The sequence below is a fragment of the Danaus plexippus genome, chromosome 5 (genome assembly GCF_018135715.1).
Source record: "Danaus plexippus chromosome 5, MEX_DaPlex, whole genome shotgun sequence".
In the NCBI taxonomy this organism is placed as follows: Eukaryota; Metazoa; Arthropoda; class Insecta; order Lepidoptera; family Nymphalidae; genus Danaus; species Danaus plexippus.
In genome coordinates, this window is record NC_083539.1 from 8,073,879 (window position 1) to 8,091,820 (window position 17,942).

At 35.8% G+C, this 17,942-nt stretch overlaps 2 protein-coding genes across 2 annotated transcripts; one reads left to right on the forward strand and one right to left on the reverse strand.

The window, feature by feature from the left end:
* Positions 1-444: 444 nt before the first annotated feature.
* LOC116769132 (ER membrane protein complex subunit 2-like) lies at positions 445-3,603 on the reverse strand. Its single transcript, XM_032660159.2, has 7 exons — positions 3,392-3,603; positions 3,190-3,309; positions 2,937-3,087; positions 2,430-2,573; positions 2,077-2,233; positions 1,122-1,217; positions 445-1,033 (listed from the first exon to the last, which is right to left on the reverse strand). The coding sequence occupies exons 1-7, from the start codon at positions 3,423-3,425 to the stop codon at positions 857-859; spliced, it is 879 nt and encodes a 292-aa protein (XP_032516050.1). The 5' UTR covers positions 3,426-3,603; the 3' UTR covers positions 445-856.
* Positions 3,604-4,451: 848 nt separating this feature from the next.
* LOC116768905 (uncharacterized) lies at positions 4,452-14,300 on the forward strand. The gene is made up of 8 exons (XM_032659786.2): positions 4,452-4,646; positions 4,844-7,852; positions 8,065-8,168; positions 8,466-8,671; positions 8,805-9,093; positions 9,505-9,642; positions 9,823-10,081; positions 11,491-14,300. Exons 2-8 carry the CDS (start codon positions 5,048-5,050, stop codon positions 11,995-11,997), a joined length of 4,308 nt encoding a protein of 1,435 aa, XP_032515677.2. The 5' UTR covers positions 4,452-4,646; positions 4,844-5,047; the 3' UTR covers positions 11,998-14,300.
* Positions 14,301-17,942: the final 3,642 nt, after the last annotated feature.

A 17,942-nucleotide genomic window follows, 5' to 3' on the forward strand; every position in this document is an offset into this window, starting at 1 on the left:
ATACTATTTCCTATTCACTTGCATCCTTACCAAAAAATTGTATATAAACATTTATGAGATCTAAGACTTTCGCGAGTTTTATTCATTTAAACGAAACTAATATTTTTCAGATATACTACGCGTGCTTTATTATTTTAAAACTACACACTCCCGACGTTTCGGTTACTTTTCAGCAACCGTGATCACGGGCGGACAAGATGTGATTGGTGTAGTTTTTACAAAAAATACGGCACGCGTAGTATATCCGAAAAATATTCGTTTCATTTATATAAACATTTATATTGGGAATGCATTGTCCATGAGACTTATTTTATCTGTAAGATTTGTATCAATATACATTATTTGTATTAATATTAATTAGTTAACCGACTGCAAAGAATTCTTCATACAAACATATTAAAAGAGATGAATTAATACTTTGAGGAATGGAATAGAAATAATTAATTTTGTCATATAATAATTATATTACCGTACACAGACTGATACCCACCCTGCCCCTACAGATTATACAAACACGTAACTAAGATAATGGTATTCACTCTTACATAGTCTACATATAATTAACATATATCTGTATGGATATTTCTACTAAAACATTATATTCAAAACATTGCACATTACTTGTATTGATATTTAATTTCCACGGGCGTTTAAGACGCTGCAATGTATTGGTTCGGTTATATGTGTAATTATTTTTTAACTATTATATTTACATGTGTATATGAGATGACATTGTTCAGTAATCCCACGTATAACTTTTCATATTGACATTGAATAATTTGTATATAAAATATTACAATGAGTAAAATAGTTAAACTTCATACTAGAACCTTAATGTAAATAATGTTTTTTTTGACTATTCCGTTATAGCCAAAGTTAGCATTAGGTTAGTAAGAGTGGGTACGGAGGCTGGAGTTTTGGCTTTCTTTTGTCTCTTTGATATCTCTGATTGTACCCATTGGGACAGCTTCCATATTTCTTTGCGTTTTGTACTACCAGATGACTTGTATTGGCCCAGCAGGTTATTTGTTACCTAAAATTATTATTTCATACAATATTTCAACTTAAATTCTCTATATAACATCAATATTGATCATAGGCTATTAAATATTGATACTTACTAAGAACAATCCCAACAAAGCTCGCATGTTATCTGGGTTCAGTTTTAATGCCTGGCAGTAGTATGTCTTCGCCAGTTCCATGTTTTCAACTCCACCCTAGAATAAAAATTATATATATTACACATTTGTATACAAATCAGTACAAATTTTTGCTATAGAGTAAATTCTGAGAGTTGGTAACACTGGTGGGTGAGAAGTCACCTGGTACATACCGGCCAGTATACTTAACAAATGGCTAAGGAAGTATTGAGAGCTTTACTACAATATATAATATAATATAATAAGCCCTTTATTATTTCTCATTTCCTGCAAATTTACATACATTTTTAAATGATTTTATAGAACTAAATGTCACTTAGCGTTGTTGTACCTCACAATTTAACAAATTTAATTGTTACTCATACAATCAATATTGGGCTTTCGGGAAAGCTTTACTATTGAGTATTAATTTCTTAAAAAGACAGCTGATACAGATTAACCAATGATTGAATTCTAGTTAATACTGGCAAGTGACATGAGACAGTCAGATTATACTTGCTTTGTGTGAAACCTACCTGACCTGGCTTAAGTCTAAGAATGCATCAGTATTTTTTTAGGGCTTTCGGTTAGAGAGGTCCTTAAACATATTTTTTGGAAACTTTAGATAGTAGTTTAGCATATAATTTCACTTTTCTTTGGTGAGCATTTTCAATAGTGTACGAATTCATGTTTACAAAGATAGGCCTTGTTTGACTTGCTCGCTATTGGTTAATCCATCACTGAAGTATTGTCATTCCACTTTTTCTCCTAAACTAGACTTATTATAGTAGAATTTCGTTTAAAGAGATATGTTATTCTAAACACACAAAATCGTTCACTTAATTTTCAAAAATCCCATGCAGTAAACTTTTTTTTTCGGCTTTTGCTGACTTACATAAATTAGTTGAAATATAAAAAAGTATAAATACAAACATACCATAGTGTACCGTATATCAGCAAGACGCTGGTGCAACAAGTGATGATGAGGACTATGGAGGATCTGTTCTTCAGCACAGAAAGCTGCCTTCGAGTACTCCTGGATTACCAAGTACATCTCGCACAACTCCTGCCAAGCTTCCACATCAGATATGAATCTAAATGATTGAAATGATCCAATAAACATTTTTTAATAAAGGTTTATTATAAAACCGGAATTTTAAAATCTTTTCAAATTTAATTTTCATATAATCAAAACATTTAAATAACAAAAAAAGCTATTTATACAAATTATTCTTTAAACGTGCCACAAAATAGTAAAATTTTAATTTATTGAACATGTATAATATTTACTGTTTCAAATAAAACACCAGTTCCTTGATAGCTTCGGGTAAGAGTCCCATAGCCTTGTAGATGGTAACGAATCGCTTACAGGCTGGTGCTTGCGTTTTATGTATTGATGTGATATTTTCTAATTCACTACTAGCTTTTTTATATCTGAAAAAAACATTACGGTAATGAGTGAATTAGTTGAAATCATAACTAACCAACTTCATCAGAATATAGTTTGTAAATAACTAGCATTAATACATAACTATGGGAGTTAAGAGTTATAATTTCATTGTTAATTTGGAACTTCAAACTTAACCATCATAATTCTCCAATTGTTATCACACATAACTTAGTAAATGTCCATATACTCTTTCTAAACTTCTCTTCCACCAAACAAATTCATACATTAATTAGCTTACATCCAGGCACTGGATAAAAGATTATTTTTTTGTATCCATAGCATATTCTGATATGATATTTAACACAAACACTATTTTATCAACTGGTAGTTTTGGTGTAGTAACTTACTGGCCCTCTGCTTCTAAGCATAAAACTCTATATCTCAGGACTCGAAGGCTATTGGGAAACTCATCGTTGAGTTTCAATGTCCACATTTTAGCTAAACTATAATAGTGACAATCCAGTGCTGCATAGATAATTTGCTCGATTATGACATATTCTGGAAAAATCAATATTTAGTTAATATTAATGCATCAATATTTGTGTGTAAGATAAAGTTAAAGCCATTTTTCTCATATTTAAAAATTTCTCATAGACTTACTTTCAGTTCCGAGTTTTTGAAGAGCGTTTTCATCAATAGAATGTTGTAAATACGTGTTAATGATATCTTCGCTTCTCCTTTCATTATTTTCACGCCATTGACGGTATAAATCAAATATTTCTGGAATATAATACACACTATTCTTAGTTCTATTTCGAATAATACTACATGAGCAGGTTATAATTTGTTTACATATTATTACCATTCACACTCATATTCTCGAAATTGTACGACATTTTAATAGTAATTTTAAGTATTGATACTTTTAGTAATTTTAATATAAGTTAATAATATAATTGTATGGTGAAATATAAATATTAAATTAGTCTTAGTAAGACCGTTTGACAGAGACTTGGCCTGACTTCAATTAATTATTCAATTTCATTGATATCGTCAAATTCAATTACTATATTCAGTGTTGAATGTTGTCAAATCGACTGATGTCATTTGACATCTATTTTATTGCCATTATGAAATGTTGAGACTTAAGGTACTTCCTTTTTCTTCCTTCCATAGGTGTCTTATGTGTATTTCAGGTTTAGATATACTAGTGTACTCTCGGCAGACTGTAAAGACCTACTGTAACATATACATTTAACGTTATGAATGAATTCTAACTGGAACTCATGAAACATTGTTAATAGCATTTGCTTTCTCGTTTGCCTGTGATCACGGTTTCTGCAAAGAAACTGAAACGTCGGGATTATGTAGTCATAACATAATAAATAACGCGTAGTATTATAATCCGTAAACCTTTACATTTCAATGAATAAAACATTTATATGAATAGACATAAACACTTATATATCATTATTCCTTTATTTCTTTTTGTAGTAGAGATAGAATTTTAAATTTTCCCAATACTTTATTTGTCATAATCACAGGCTTTTGTAGTTTTGTACCTTACAATAATCAATACATTAAGATACATCAGTGTATTTCTGCCATTATTTTAATTTTATTATAATCCTTTTTAATTAATTCTTTTTAATATCCGACTCTAAAAAATTATGTATCAGACTAATTTTATATGAATAATGTTTTTTTTACTCGTAATATTAAGGCACAAAGTTTTTTTTCATATAAAACACATGGTCTTTAACATTGCCAATGTCATAGAAATAACATTCCATTTTACGCATTCAAACAAATGATCAAAATTATTTATTGATTATTGATTTCTCAGACTGCCTATATTACTTGGAAATACCACAGACTATACTTTAGAAATTGTATATATTGAAGAAGTACGTAGATCGGAGTGTGCTCTGTAGTGTGAACATTCTGTGGTGATGTGATGTGAATTGTGAACCTGTGATCGAGACGTCTGCAATATCACAATATGTCTGACTATTTGGAAATATTTTTAGAATAAGCGTACATGATACTAAATAATTAAAGGATTCATTTAATGGTCGTCCATGATATGGACAATATATGACAAAGGTTTAAAAAAGGTAAGCCCTGTTTTTAATTTAAAACTACAGATGTATTCATTTCTTTCTGTTCGCGTTCGACTTTTTTATGTATCAATGGCCTTTATCTCGAACTTTTGTTTTCTTTTGTCTCTTCACCGTGCGTTGAACGAGTTTCTGTTATTAAGTGATGCAAATTTCTTTATAATACATTAACCTTGCTGTATTTTGTCCGACAGATCGATAAGAAGGCGAGTTATAGTGAAGATATGTGTTGTGGGCAATTCGCCTTACTTGTGTATAGTAGTTATGCGCGTGACGGGCACCGAGCAGAGTGGTGCTTCGGTCTGAGCGCTCATTGGACGATATAACGATTCTCGCATCGCCAGGGTCACCCTGTGCGACGCGTTTTTGTACATATTGTTACACTATAGACAACAAATATGGATCAGAGAGTGCAATGCCCTGTGTGTACACTGTACCTACATAGTGGAATGTCCTTAGAGTCACATCTGGACACACATCCAAAAGATCAAGTTATAAAAGCATTGTGCTGTCTCTCAAAGAGCAGCAGCAGTAGTAGCAGCAATACCTTTAGTAGTAGAACACCTACCCCTTTGACCTCAGAGAGATCTTACAGGAGTAGGTCAAGAACCCCTGCCACTGATGATAGTGGTAGATGGGCGGCATCACATCGAAATAATGAAAATGAAAGGTTCTGGAGGAGGACTCCGAGCCGAACCAAGTCTACACCAACATCTAATACCTCAAGAAATGCAACACCAGATCTTAGAATTGGAAGTATTACATTTGAAAACACCTCAAACAACAATTCTAGTCACTGTTCAGACTCTTATACAGTGAAATCTGATAAAACTCAGACATATGGCTCTAATGCACCATCATCAGACTTTGATCAACCATACCCATTCTTTACTGAACAACAAGATGATCCTGAGATAAAATTTTCACGTAGTTCTGAGTACAGTCCGCAGATTGAAAATACAAGCAATATTTTTGGATACAACATGCCAATAATGGGGTCGGCCTCTAAAATACCTTCTGCCAATCCAATAGCCTCCAGAAGGGGGAGTGATTATGTTAAAATAGTGCCAAAATCTGGTAATATACTATTGAAGAGTAATGTCGGAGGAATGCCATACCTGTCACCTGGGGGGAAACCAATGCATGTGGTATTGCCTAATACTCCATCATTCACACCGAAGACTTTGCAGAATAATTTGGTTATGCCGGGTTCATTACAAGGATCATCAACAATCGACCCAAAAACTGTAACTTCAAATTCTAGCCAGTATAACCAATTGACGTCTGACACATTCACACAAAGCAGTACAGTTGTCACTCAGAATTCACAAATTATTTATAGGGAAATGGTTCACAATGTCGATGGCAAGCCGTACATTTCTAATGTGCCGTCCGCAGGAGGTCAGGAAAATGCCACAAATGTAGCACAATCTAGTTCAATGTACCAAAACGTGATGGTTGTTGACCAGTTTGGTAACACTTCGTGTATGTACACGTCACCACATTTATTACCTAAAACAAATAGTTCTTTTAATGAAAATTTATCATATGTTCAAAATGTGCCAGAAAAGTCTGTTCCTAATGTAGTTAATGATGCAAATAAGACACTTATTATCGAGGTAAGCCCAATGTTACCACCAGATACTTCTAGCAGCGCAAGTGTGAGTCCAAACTTGCAGCGGACAAAACCACAGTCTGCAATTAAAAAAAATGAGAGAGAAAAGTCAGAATCAAAGAATGATACCTCCGGATCGACTAAAGGTTTAAAAATTCTAAGCAATATTAAGGTTGAAGTTCCTGTGCAGCACCACAAAAATATGCTCAACACTGTTATGGATCTTACGGGTTCCACGGATTCTGACTATCCCGAACCGTCGGTTACACCGGAGAAGATATTACCAGATCTTGATGATAATCCAAGTACGAACGATGACTGTACTCAGCCTTCAATTGCAAGCATTGACAGTATCGGTTCAAATTCATTTTCGGTCATCAAAAATTCGAGTAATTCATCGTTCAAGGAAAGTGTCAGTAAGCCGGGCAGCGTTGACAACAAAATGGATACTGAGTTCTCAGACAGTTGTCCCGTTCCTGATCTGATATGCAATGAGAAACCATCGATATCACCTTGCAGCGAGCTATCGGAACACGGGGATAATTCAACCGATCGAACATCCCCCATGCCTAAGCCAGAAAGCAGCCAATCAGTCATCTCAGCCAGCACCACAGACACCGACAAAAAACCGTCTTGCAAAGCAAAAAACAACTTACTCAGAATAAATAACATATTCGTTAAAAAGCACAAAAAGGTCCTACAAATTAAAAACGCAAAACTGTTTCCGCCCAATCACAGCCAGATTCATGACACAAGAGAGTCGTCATCATCGAACAAATCGCCAGAAAACTTTAGCATCAATAAAATTCATTCCGAAAACGGCAACGCGAAACCTGGTGGAATCATACAGAACATTAGTATCGAGAAGATTAAAGCTATTGAGGAGCATCAGAACGAGTTCGACGCTAACACGGAGGAACAGTCTATGGACATTGAACCAGTGACACCGTCTAATGTGAATCACAGTCACTACACCACCACTGTCGACATGGTGCATGTGAAAGAGGAAGTGAATTCCAGCAACGATTTCAGCAATGAAGAGAGGTCTTCCACCGATATCGCACCCATGGAGACCTTGAGACCCATAAACGTTATCAACTACAGCAACATGACAGGGGATTTTGACGAGGAATCAAATCACAGGGAACTATTGGAATTGGAAGCAGCTTCAAAAAACAAACAATTCGTCTCGATGATGAATGAAAATTACTTCGGCGACAACATCTATGCCGATTACTTCACGCCGGATCGCGTGGAAGCCTTCGACGCGGCCAAAGAGTCCAACTACGTGAAAGACAATACAAAGGATCCCATGTACATATGGGGGGAACCGTCTCAGAAGGAGAGCGAATTCGTGCTACCGAACTTTATTCACGAGAGTTACAAGATAGCTGAAAACGGGGTCGACTACAACGATATGGCCGGTGATAACCAAGTGGAAGTCGACAGGTGTGAGAGGGACAGCAAGGCGGACGTGTTGAGTGAGGGGGAGCCGCCGCTGAACATCTGCTCCGACGAGAGGATGCCGCCGCGGGGCGAACTCAGCGGCCAGGAGAGCAACGGCGACATGGAGTCTCCGTGGAACGGGGTGAGTCGGAAACAAGAAATAGTCACGCAGCCGTGGCCGCGGCTAACAATCGAACAATCAACACTTCGAAATCGAGGTTATTATGTCAGGGCCGAGTCCGCGATTATGTTAATTAGTCATTTCTGTTTTATTCACAGATATTTTCCGTTTCATTGTACGTTATTGATTTATTGTTGGAATTTTGTATGTGATGTTTTTATTTAACATTCCAGATGTATTCGGGTGTGCCGCCCGCGGAGCCCTACGATCTGATGGCTCGCGAGAGCTGGGTGTCCGATGCGTCCGAAGACGAAGCCAATGAGAAGACTGAAAATATGTTAGTAATATTTACAAAAAAAATTAAATCGGATTGTCTGTGTGTAAACTACAAAATTTCTGCTAAATTAACGTTTTTGACAGTTTTCTGTAAGTATGATTTTCTGTAAGCATCTAATATCTAAAACTGTTGGATCGATTTTCATGGGATTTTCACTGGCAGATAGCTGATGTAATAAAAAGTAACTCGGGCCACTCTTATTACCGACAGTTTTTTTCCGCGTTCACATCTATCAAAAATCACATCGCAATAACCACAGTAATCAATATTTATACAAAAACATGAATGACTTTACAGCGAGGAGGAAGTGCATTTTACGAAGATGAGGCAATACAACTGTGCTCAATGCAGTACAAAGTTTGCGACTCTGAAAGAGATGAGAGCTCACAGGGCGATCGCCCACGCCCTGCCCACGTGTTCCAGCGCGAAGACCTCGTACAGCCGTCTCATGACCGCCCGCGCCATTAAGAAGGAGGAGAAACCCGATGAATCTGTATTAGCGGGTAATAAACTAAGGAAACTTGGATAATAAACGAAATCTTTTGTGATCACAATAGACTCTAAAAGGACCCTGGAATCATAGGATCCTGTTGATTGTGAACGAAACGTCTAAATATATGACTATTAATGTTCCAGGCAATCTCCTGACGTTGGATTCCAAGGAGTCAATGGCGACCACCATGATGATGTACGATTCCATGAACGAAACGAAGCCGCAGATCGAAAGACTGATCAAGTCCGAGACCAAGAAGAGGCGGCGGGACTACGTCTGCCCCACGTGTAAGGAGGATCAGCTCACGGAGGCCGGCTTCCACGCGCATCTTAAGATACATCCCTTGGAATGCCTCACGTGCGGGAAATGCTTCTTCAGACGAGCGAACCTCGCTCTGCATGCGAGAACCCATACCGGGATAAAGAATTTTAAGTGAGTTGTGCATGTACGTCGACTTGAATTATGACGTCTGTGTGACGTCACTTCCATGTCCTCTTTCTCGTGTTGTAGATAGTTTTAAACGTTGAACCTCGTCATGACGTACAGATAAAATTATACACTATCATATAAACAACTGATACAAATTAATTCTTATATTCAAATTTAGAATACTAAAATGTTATTCTGTTTAATTAATTACAGTTGTAAAGATTTTATTAATACATAATTTGTAGCAGAAAAATAAATAGTGATTAGTGTTTAATATTACCCGACTATACTAGTCAGATAAGGCACAAGCTCGCTCGTAATCAACCATAATTGCGAACCATCATCAATGACAGATTTAAGTACTGGATCTAAAAGGGAATTTGAAATCTATATATAACTGTCAATATATTACAGGTGTGAGATCTGCGAGAAGCGTTTCCTCACTCGTCAGAAGCTGACGGAGCACCACAACGTCCACACCGGCCGCACTCCCGTCAAGTGCACCATGTGCGACGACACCTTCAGGAGATACTCCAACATGGTACAGCACAGGTATCAGCTGACATGCTCGTGTAATATAGCTCGTATATAGTTGTTGTAATCACTGGGACGCTGCTTCTCGGAGGGCGGAGGTTCGATCCCTGCTCGTGTAAATGAATTTTTCATTGTATTTGAATATGAATTAAGCCGTAATTTGAATGACAAATTCAATTAAAATTCATCACATTCCAGAGACAGACATCACTTCAAAAAGAAGGCGAAGGTTCGAGATTTCCTTTGCCATTGCGGGGCGGTGTTCCACTCGAGGGCGAAGCTCCACTGGCACAAGGAGACTCACGAGGACAAGCCCAAGGCGTGCCTCTATTGCAGCGACAAGTTCGTTCACGCGGCGTCGCTCACTCGCCATGTGAGGAGGACACACAACGAGCACTTCAGCTCGCTGAGGATCAAGGGCAAGCTGGAGAACGTGCCGTGTCCTGTCTGTAAACAGGTATATAATATATTTATATAAGATATAATATCGTGATTTCGAAATACGTTATACGTTTTAAAACACCGAAACCTCAGCCAACAATATTTGGTGTTTGTCTATGACACGTGAAGAAAATTATATTTTTCTTTACATGTATAGAACACTTAGATACTATGCTATTCTCGCGAAGTCGTCTGAACGAGTTTAATAATAATTGATCCAGCGGGAGAAGCACAGGCGACCGTTTAAATAGTTGCTCGAGATTGTAAAATACAAACGATTCCAGTCTCAATACTCGTAATAAGAACGGTAGTTGATGGATATTTGGAAGCGATCATTTAAATTAAACATTGTTCACTACAGGATACTTATTGTTATCGGGGGCGTGCACAGAAAAATAGGTTAGGGTGCGCAGAAAATATTGGAAAAAAAAATACCAACTTTCGTCATAATTTCCTTCTCTAAAACATTGATAACTCTGAGCCACGGAAGTAAGATAACGATCCGTTACCACCGCTTTATGAAAGTTATTTTAATGGGAATATCCAGCGGAGATCCAAACATTCTTTTATTATTTTTGAAAAGAACAAACAAGGGAAACAAAATAACTTATTTGTGTGTACACAACCTGCTAGCTAATTAAAACTATCATATTACTCTTTATTAAAACGAGTAACATTACCTCTTTTGTAGTTAATTCTAAACTGGTCACACACCTTCCCTTTGTAATTATTTTTGAACAATATTGAGAATGTACTCGTGATTAATTTCGTTAACACGCTTCACCAGTACGGAGCTCACAGCTATAATTTTCCATAATTTCTTAATAATTTCACTAATAAGCTAATTGAAATTTATTCACTTGCACTGAGAAAGACAATAATGACAATATGATGAAAAAAATATTTGAACGGTATACCGGTAAATTAAATAGTCCCTTATAAAATTTCATTTGACAATCAACTCAGTTTCTGTGACGTTTTACAAGAGTAGGATTGCTTATTTGCATCAACGGTGTGCACGCACTGATTGTTATCTTTCTAAATAATAAAAATCACTGCGTGGAGTCCCTCCGCGCGGAAGAAGTGAAGCTTCGTAATTGTGAACGATTCTTATCCGCAGAATATGAAAATAAAATACTGCCCTATTAAATTATGTGTGTGTCAAATCAGACTACAAAAATAATGAATGTTATAAATAAATGAATATAGAACAACAAGTACGTCTTTCAGCCAGTCTCACGACGCTCTGTTTACTAAGCTGCATAGAAATAATACTATGCGCGTGTGTTTGAAATCTACCGACTCACTCTCCTTCTCTCTCCTATTTCCTTTCTCTCTCCCTCAGCTTAAAATGTTTGACGGGACCTTGTTGGAAGTCGGATATGAAGTTTCACTTCAATAACTATTATATATTCGTCTTTCCAGATGTATCTTCGAACAAACCTGCGAGCTCATCTCCTGACTCATAGCGGGAAGCGGCCGTACCACTGCATCATATGCAACAAGGGCTTCACCACCAAGTGGAATCTCAAGCTGCACAGGTGGACCCACCTGAGTCGATCGGCGAAGCCCTACAAATGTACTCTGTGCAAGGGAGCCTTCATCAGGCACACGGAGTACATCTCACACATGAACGCTCACAAGTCAGTGCGCCCATACACCTGCAACTACTGCGGCTGCCAGTTCATCAGGAAATACAACTGCCAGCGGCACGTGCGGGAACACGAGATCGCTAAGAAGTACGTGTGCAAGGTGCCGGAGTGCGGTAAATCATTCCACAGGAGTTACTACCTGTCCGAACACATGAAGGTTCACAGCGGCGCGCGGCCCTTCGCGTGCAACATATGCGGGAAGACGTCAAGCAACAAGTCGAACCACAACAAGCACGTTAAAATACACCACGCCAGAGAACCGGTGGCCACGGAGGCTTAGGCCGGCTGTCTTAACACTGGCCCCGGTCTTGTGGGCAGCGACGACCTGCCCGTGTAAATATTAGTTAAATTTTTTAAAATTCTACCATGTAAATACAGGACCAAGGATGTACTGCTGGGTGTATACCACATTTAGATGCCTATTCGTGTGCCGTTCAGGTAACTGTCCCACATATATAACAAGTGTCGCACGAGAATCACAAAACTGCTAAATTAATGGATTATCTTCTACAGTATAATCGAAATTTTCTAATAAAAAATAGGTTGTGAACAGAATACTAATTCAGAATAAACGAATTTTCTCTGTAAATATTCTAGATGAATTTTTGTGGTAATGTCAGTCAGGCAATGTACATAACTTAGTTAAATTACTGAGGGCATTCGGTGACGGTACCCCGCTTGTTGTGACTATGTCTTTATTTCTTGTTCTTTCATAGCTTTAACGTTTGAGGGAGATTCTGTAATGAGTTTTGAAGGTATTAATGCATTTTTTTTTTAATTTAAACTACGCCTGATGGAATTCGACCGCAAAATGTTTTATTACAGAATTTGCTCAAGCTTTATCGGGATTTTTGCTCAAAGCACCGTGTTTCTATACATTGACCGTCTCGGCATTTTTCATTCAGATTTCGGATACTTTAATTATTATAATTTAGTTTTAAATTTTATTTATTATTATATTTTATTTTTAATTATTTAGTCTTATTTTACTTAATTTTTTTACTAGCCGATGAACTTTTGATAACATTTGACAGTTTTTTCTTAAGTCTTCCGTATGCTAAATTAATGTTTATATAATCTGTGTCTATTATGTTGTGTGTTGACAGCAGTGAAAATATTTAACATCTTTCAGAGTCGTATGAAACAGAATGTATAATATAAATTTAATTTATGCCTTTATATATTTATCTTTATATAAAATTAAAAGCAAACATTTGAATTTGAGAGCCAGGTCTGAAGACATGTTATTGTGTTACTGAATACTTTTCTGTAGTTGAAAATACGAAAAATAGCTTATAGTGAAACAGTTCAATATTTATATGTACGGTATGCTTTAAGATTATTTAAGTTGAGATGCGCCAAGCGAATTACAAAACATGTTTTGTCATCTTAACGGCCCGTAGTGAGTTAATACATTTACTCTTACCCCGAGTTCGCATCGGCAAACTAGAAACGAACAGTTGGTAGTTCTTCATTAATACCTACTTTAATACAGACATGTGCTGAGATTTATGTGTGGAATACTTGAAACTGTCTGTTTAGTTTGACCATGGGAACTCGTCATAAGGGACTGTCTAATATTGCGCACAGCGAACTAAACGAGACCAAACATGTTTCTCAACAGATGCCAAGATATTTTATTGAGCTCGAAAACAAATTAATGTATGAAATGGGCTTTTTTATATGTAAATGAAATTAAAATATTCCATATTTTAAGTACAAAAAAACAATGTATCCCACCGGTGATTCAGCTTGGCGTCGGGACTTGGAACGTGCATAATAATAGTATTTTTTGTTGTTGCCATATATTTAGGCGACGTGTAAAAACGTACTCTATATTAAGTGCGTAAAGTTCAATTTACTATGAAATTCTACTGTGATTGAAAATTTTTCGTATTAGTTTAAAAAAAAAGGATATGAATGTAACTGATGTATAAGCAATCGTGCAATCTTAGCCGTTTGTGGTTATCGTTGTTATGTAACGGACCGCGACTCTACCAAACGTAAAGATTTTATAAACTACCCTAAGAAAATATGACGCGACAGTGTTGCCATCTCTTTCTAACACATGACAATTAGTATTAAAAAAAAAGAGTCAAAAGAGTTCAGGAATTTTAATATTCTTCCATAGTTTAAAAGCTTTATTTTGGTAGAGCGTTTGGTTTATTTATATATTTATATATATATCTATATGTATATATAGATTGTTGTCTTTTAATGAATCACACCAGCTGTGTTCATGAATGTCGTATTTTTAATTTTTTCTGTATTTTTTTTAACGTAAAACAATGATCTCGTAATTTACAGCAAAAGTTTGATTTTTTTTGTTATTGTAGTTGAATTAAATAGCTTTAGAACGCGCTGGAGGGCTCTCGATGTCGTATCTGATAGGTGTGTTATCGCATGGCCCGCTAATAGCGTCCTTTACTCGGCTATTATAGTAAGATCTTTATTTATTTTAAAGTAATTTGTAAATATTACGGTATATTGTTTTGTAATATGTGGGTCGTGCACCAAAACACAGTTCAGCGGGGTTACTGAACTGGACATTGTGTCTGCAATAAATTAAAATAAGGTAAACGATGACGTCATTTTATTTCCCCCTCCGTGGACTTATTCACGTCGAAGATGAAGTCAATATTAATCTGTCTACAGATTGACGCATACTTCAACAATATACGGAGAGTTCAGTTTTTCCTTATACCCAGTTGACACTACCACGGGTGAAGATTTATAAGACGAAACCTCTCAGCATTCCATGGATTCACCGTGCTGGTGCCGGGAGAGGAGCTTCAACAGTGCCAGGGGCTTGCGACCCAGGTGTAGGTTTAATGCGCGTAAACTCTCACCTCCATCGTCCAAGCTCCTACTTAGCCAAATTCCTACGAAGAAATCGAACCTACTCCTAATTACTAGAAATGCTCCGTATGCATCGTAACAATAAAAAAATTGAGGTAAGTTTAACTTAAACTAAAATATAAAATGCTAATATTCAGTCGTTTTCAATATAATCAAAATTTTAAATAAAATAATTCCTCCTTCCGCTACACGTTCAGCTAAATATGGAGATATAATTTGTATGATAAACAGAAGTGCAGCTGATGCGTTGAAGCGAGGAAAAACAAGCGTTTAAAACGATATTGTTTTAGAAAACTTATCTCGGGTCATCGGAGACAGCTTGGGAAGTACGTCACTTGTCCTATTTTAATATCGTGAATAATGGCCCTTATTGCGTCAACTTTTGTTTTTGTTTGGAAAGTGCGTCGTAATGAGAAATGTTGACCATACGGAAATTATACGGTCAGATTACAGTGAAAGTTTTAAACGTCGCCCCATTACACATTCGTGCGACGACATTTAATCTCTTTATGTAGGAACCGGTATCAATTGGATTTCAGTTAAAATTGACGTTTGCTTCAAAGAGTTGACATTTCTGCAATTAAATATGATTGAATGTTAACTCATCCAACAACTAAAAACGTTGACACTGGCAAAATATTCCACGATTCCAGTGACGTGAAAGATTTTTCACCATAACATCTCTGAAACAATACGGCGTAGATACTTGAAGTTTGGTAGGAATATTCCTTTCGTAAAACAGAGGTCATGTAAGGACAAATAGGTAATTTTTATCAGTTTTATTTAGTTCAGTTACATAGTTAGGCAATTTAGTAGTGAGCGAGTCAGAATATTTTGAATACTTTAGCGTTCAGACAAAATATTCCTGTGCGTGTGGATAGTAGGTACATAACAGTTTAGTTATTGATTTTTGTCGAGACGACGTCACGGGTGACAGCTAGTCTTTATATATTCACAAAGGTTACCGAAACTTCGGGAGTATGTAGTTTTGAAAAATAATAAAATATCCCTAGTAATCCCAAATTATTACTTTCATTTAAATGAATATTCGCGAAAGTCTTAGATCTCATTAAAGGTATTCCAGTACCTAGATCTCTGATGAAATGATTGCTGACAAACTTTTATCTTACATTCAAATAATTATAAAACTTAAATTGTAAAAAAGTTAAATTGTATTTGCACCAAAGACACGAACCCTATTTAATCTGTAACATATTATAAACAACATCGCACATCGGATAAGGTTTCTAGAAAAAATCGATTCAGATAGAATACTAGAGGTCACGATAACGGCCGTCACAATATTTTATTAATTAAACATACATATACATTTATAAGACGTAAGCATTGAATGGAAGGAAATATTCGATAAGTTTTCCATTGTTTTTGTTATTGTCAGAGGTTAAACCAAACAAATTTCTTTATAAGTTTGTTTTTAAGAAAAACCGAGTTCCATGAAATTTGAAGCCTGTAGCTCGCCTGATTGTAAATTTTTGTTTTAAATACCACATCATTTATAAGAGATTTATAACTACACTTAAATCACAAAGGGCTTAGTATTAGTTATATCTTATCCAAATCTAGTAAAAAAACTCTATTCTATGTCGTGTTTGTTATAACATACTGCAAAATTTCAGTTATAAGTTTCATTCTCATGTCAAATTCTCAATATCAACTCAAATGTAACGACTTGGTATGCTACACCTAGGGTGTCTCTGGTAGGAGAGTGGTATTAGTGTCCAGAAAGGAGATCGACCACTACGAAGTGTTCGTAGAACCTGTATACACACCACATCATGTCATTTTATTGCCATCTATTCAAGGTTTCTAAAGTTTGACAACAAATATTTTCCTAAAGTGTATATCGTCTAGAAAAGTAAGACCTGTTTAGACATCACCAGGTAGTAGCTTAGGTTATTAAGAATAGGATGGAGCTAGAAATTCTCAATGAATGTGGAAAAAAGGTCACTGTAAAAAAAAAAATTAATTTGTTAATCATATTTTTGTTGACTTTTGGGCATATTGTTTAAAGTGTAATGATCAGAAATATTAAAAGATTATGGCTTTTATCTTAAATTGATGGTTGCGTTGTTTTTTCTGATAAGAGAGACGACACCTTGACTTCCGGTAAGGATGAATAGGTAGTTAAAAATAAAGCCAGTGGGTACCCACGAAAAGCAGTTATGGAAAATAAACTAATTTATATTTGTTTGTGAGAGAGGTAATTTTCATTCTAGGCTCCATATAAAAGGCGTGGTCACCTTTAAATCAATTAACCTTAAAATAAAAATTTCCTACTTAAGGGAAAGAAATTGGATACTTTAGATGTCTATGAGAAAAAATAAGGACAAAAAACCAAAATTTTGAGCATAATTAGCGTAGTTTGCATGAAACAAATTAGATAACATAAATTTGAGCTGAAGAATGATTAAACCTTTGACCATTAAACTTACTACACGTACTTTTATGTATTGTTTCGTCACCTACTTTGATAATGATAAAAAAATATTGTCATTATGAACCGTGTGTATCGGGTTACTGACCTTATTGAAGTGCTCCTCTCGGAACGATCCATTATAGGCTGATGATGATGAGACACAAACTTCGCAAGTTTTGACTTAACAAAACAAATATCTATTAACGATTAATTTTCTGGCTGTAATCTATTTTTATCTTCGCAAACACCTAATACTTTAGTTGAAATTAATACATTTTTCGGTGGAAATTTTAGTTTAAAACTAATCTTAAATACTTAAATATATATATCTATATTGATAAACTTTAGCGGGTAGATTAAAGGAAAAGATATATCTGTCTCATCTGAAATTATAATTTGTAATTACAATGTAAACAGTTAATCTTTATAAGGAAAATAGATAAACAGTAAATGCGAACACGTGGTCGTGTACTTGTTTGTAACGAGCAAGTAGTTGGACTATTTTTAATAATAATAATTTTTAAAATTTCAAACAATTTACAGTCCATTTGTTAGTTACAATAAAAAGGAGCCCTTACAACTACGTTAGTATAATAAATTATAATAATAAGACAAAAAAATTAACATAAGAAAGAAAAAAAAAGATTATTTGCTTAGCCTAACCTGCCTCACCAAGCAAAGTGCTGAAGCGCAGGCTCGGCCAGCTTGGCACTGAACATTTTCAGAATCCTGTTGCGACTTGATCGTATTCTATTAAGTAGCGATGCAGTCCTTTTTCTTATTATAGAAAAGAAGACATCTGTACCCGCCTCAGCGAACATGGCGGACGCGCTACAGAAGCGTCCAAGTCCCAACAAAACTCTGAATCCATTATTATATTGCACTCTCAGTGCGTCTAGTGCTTTCTTGCTGTAACAGTTCCACAGGGC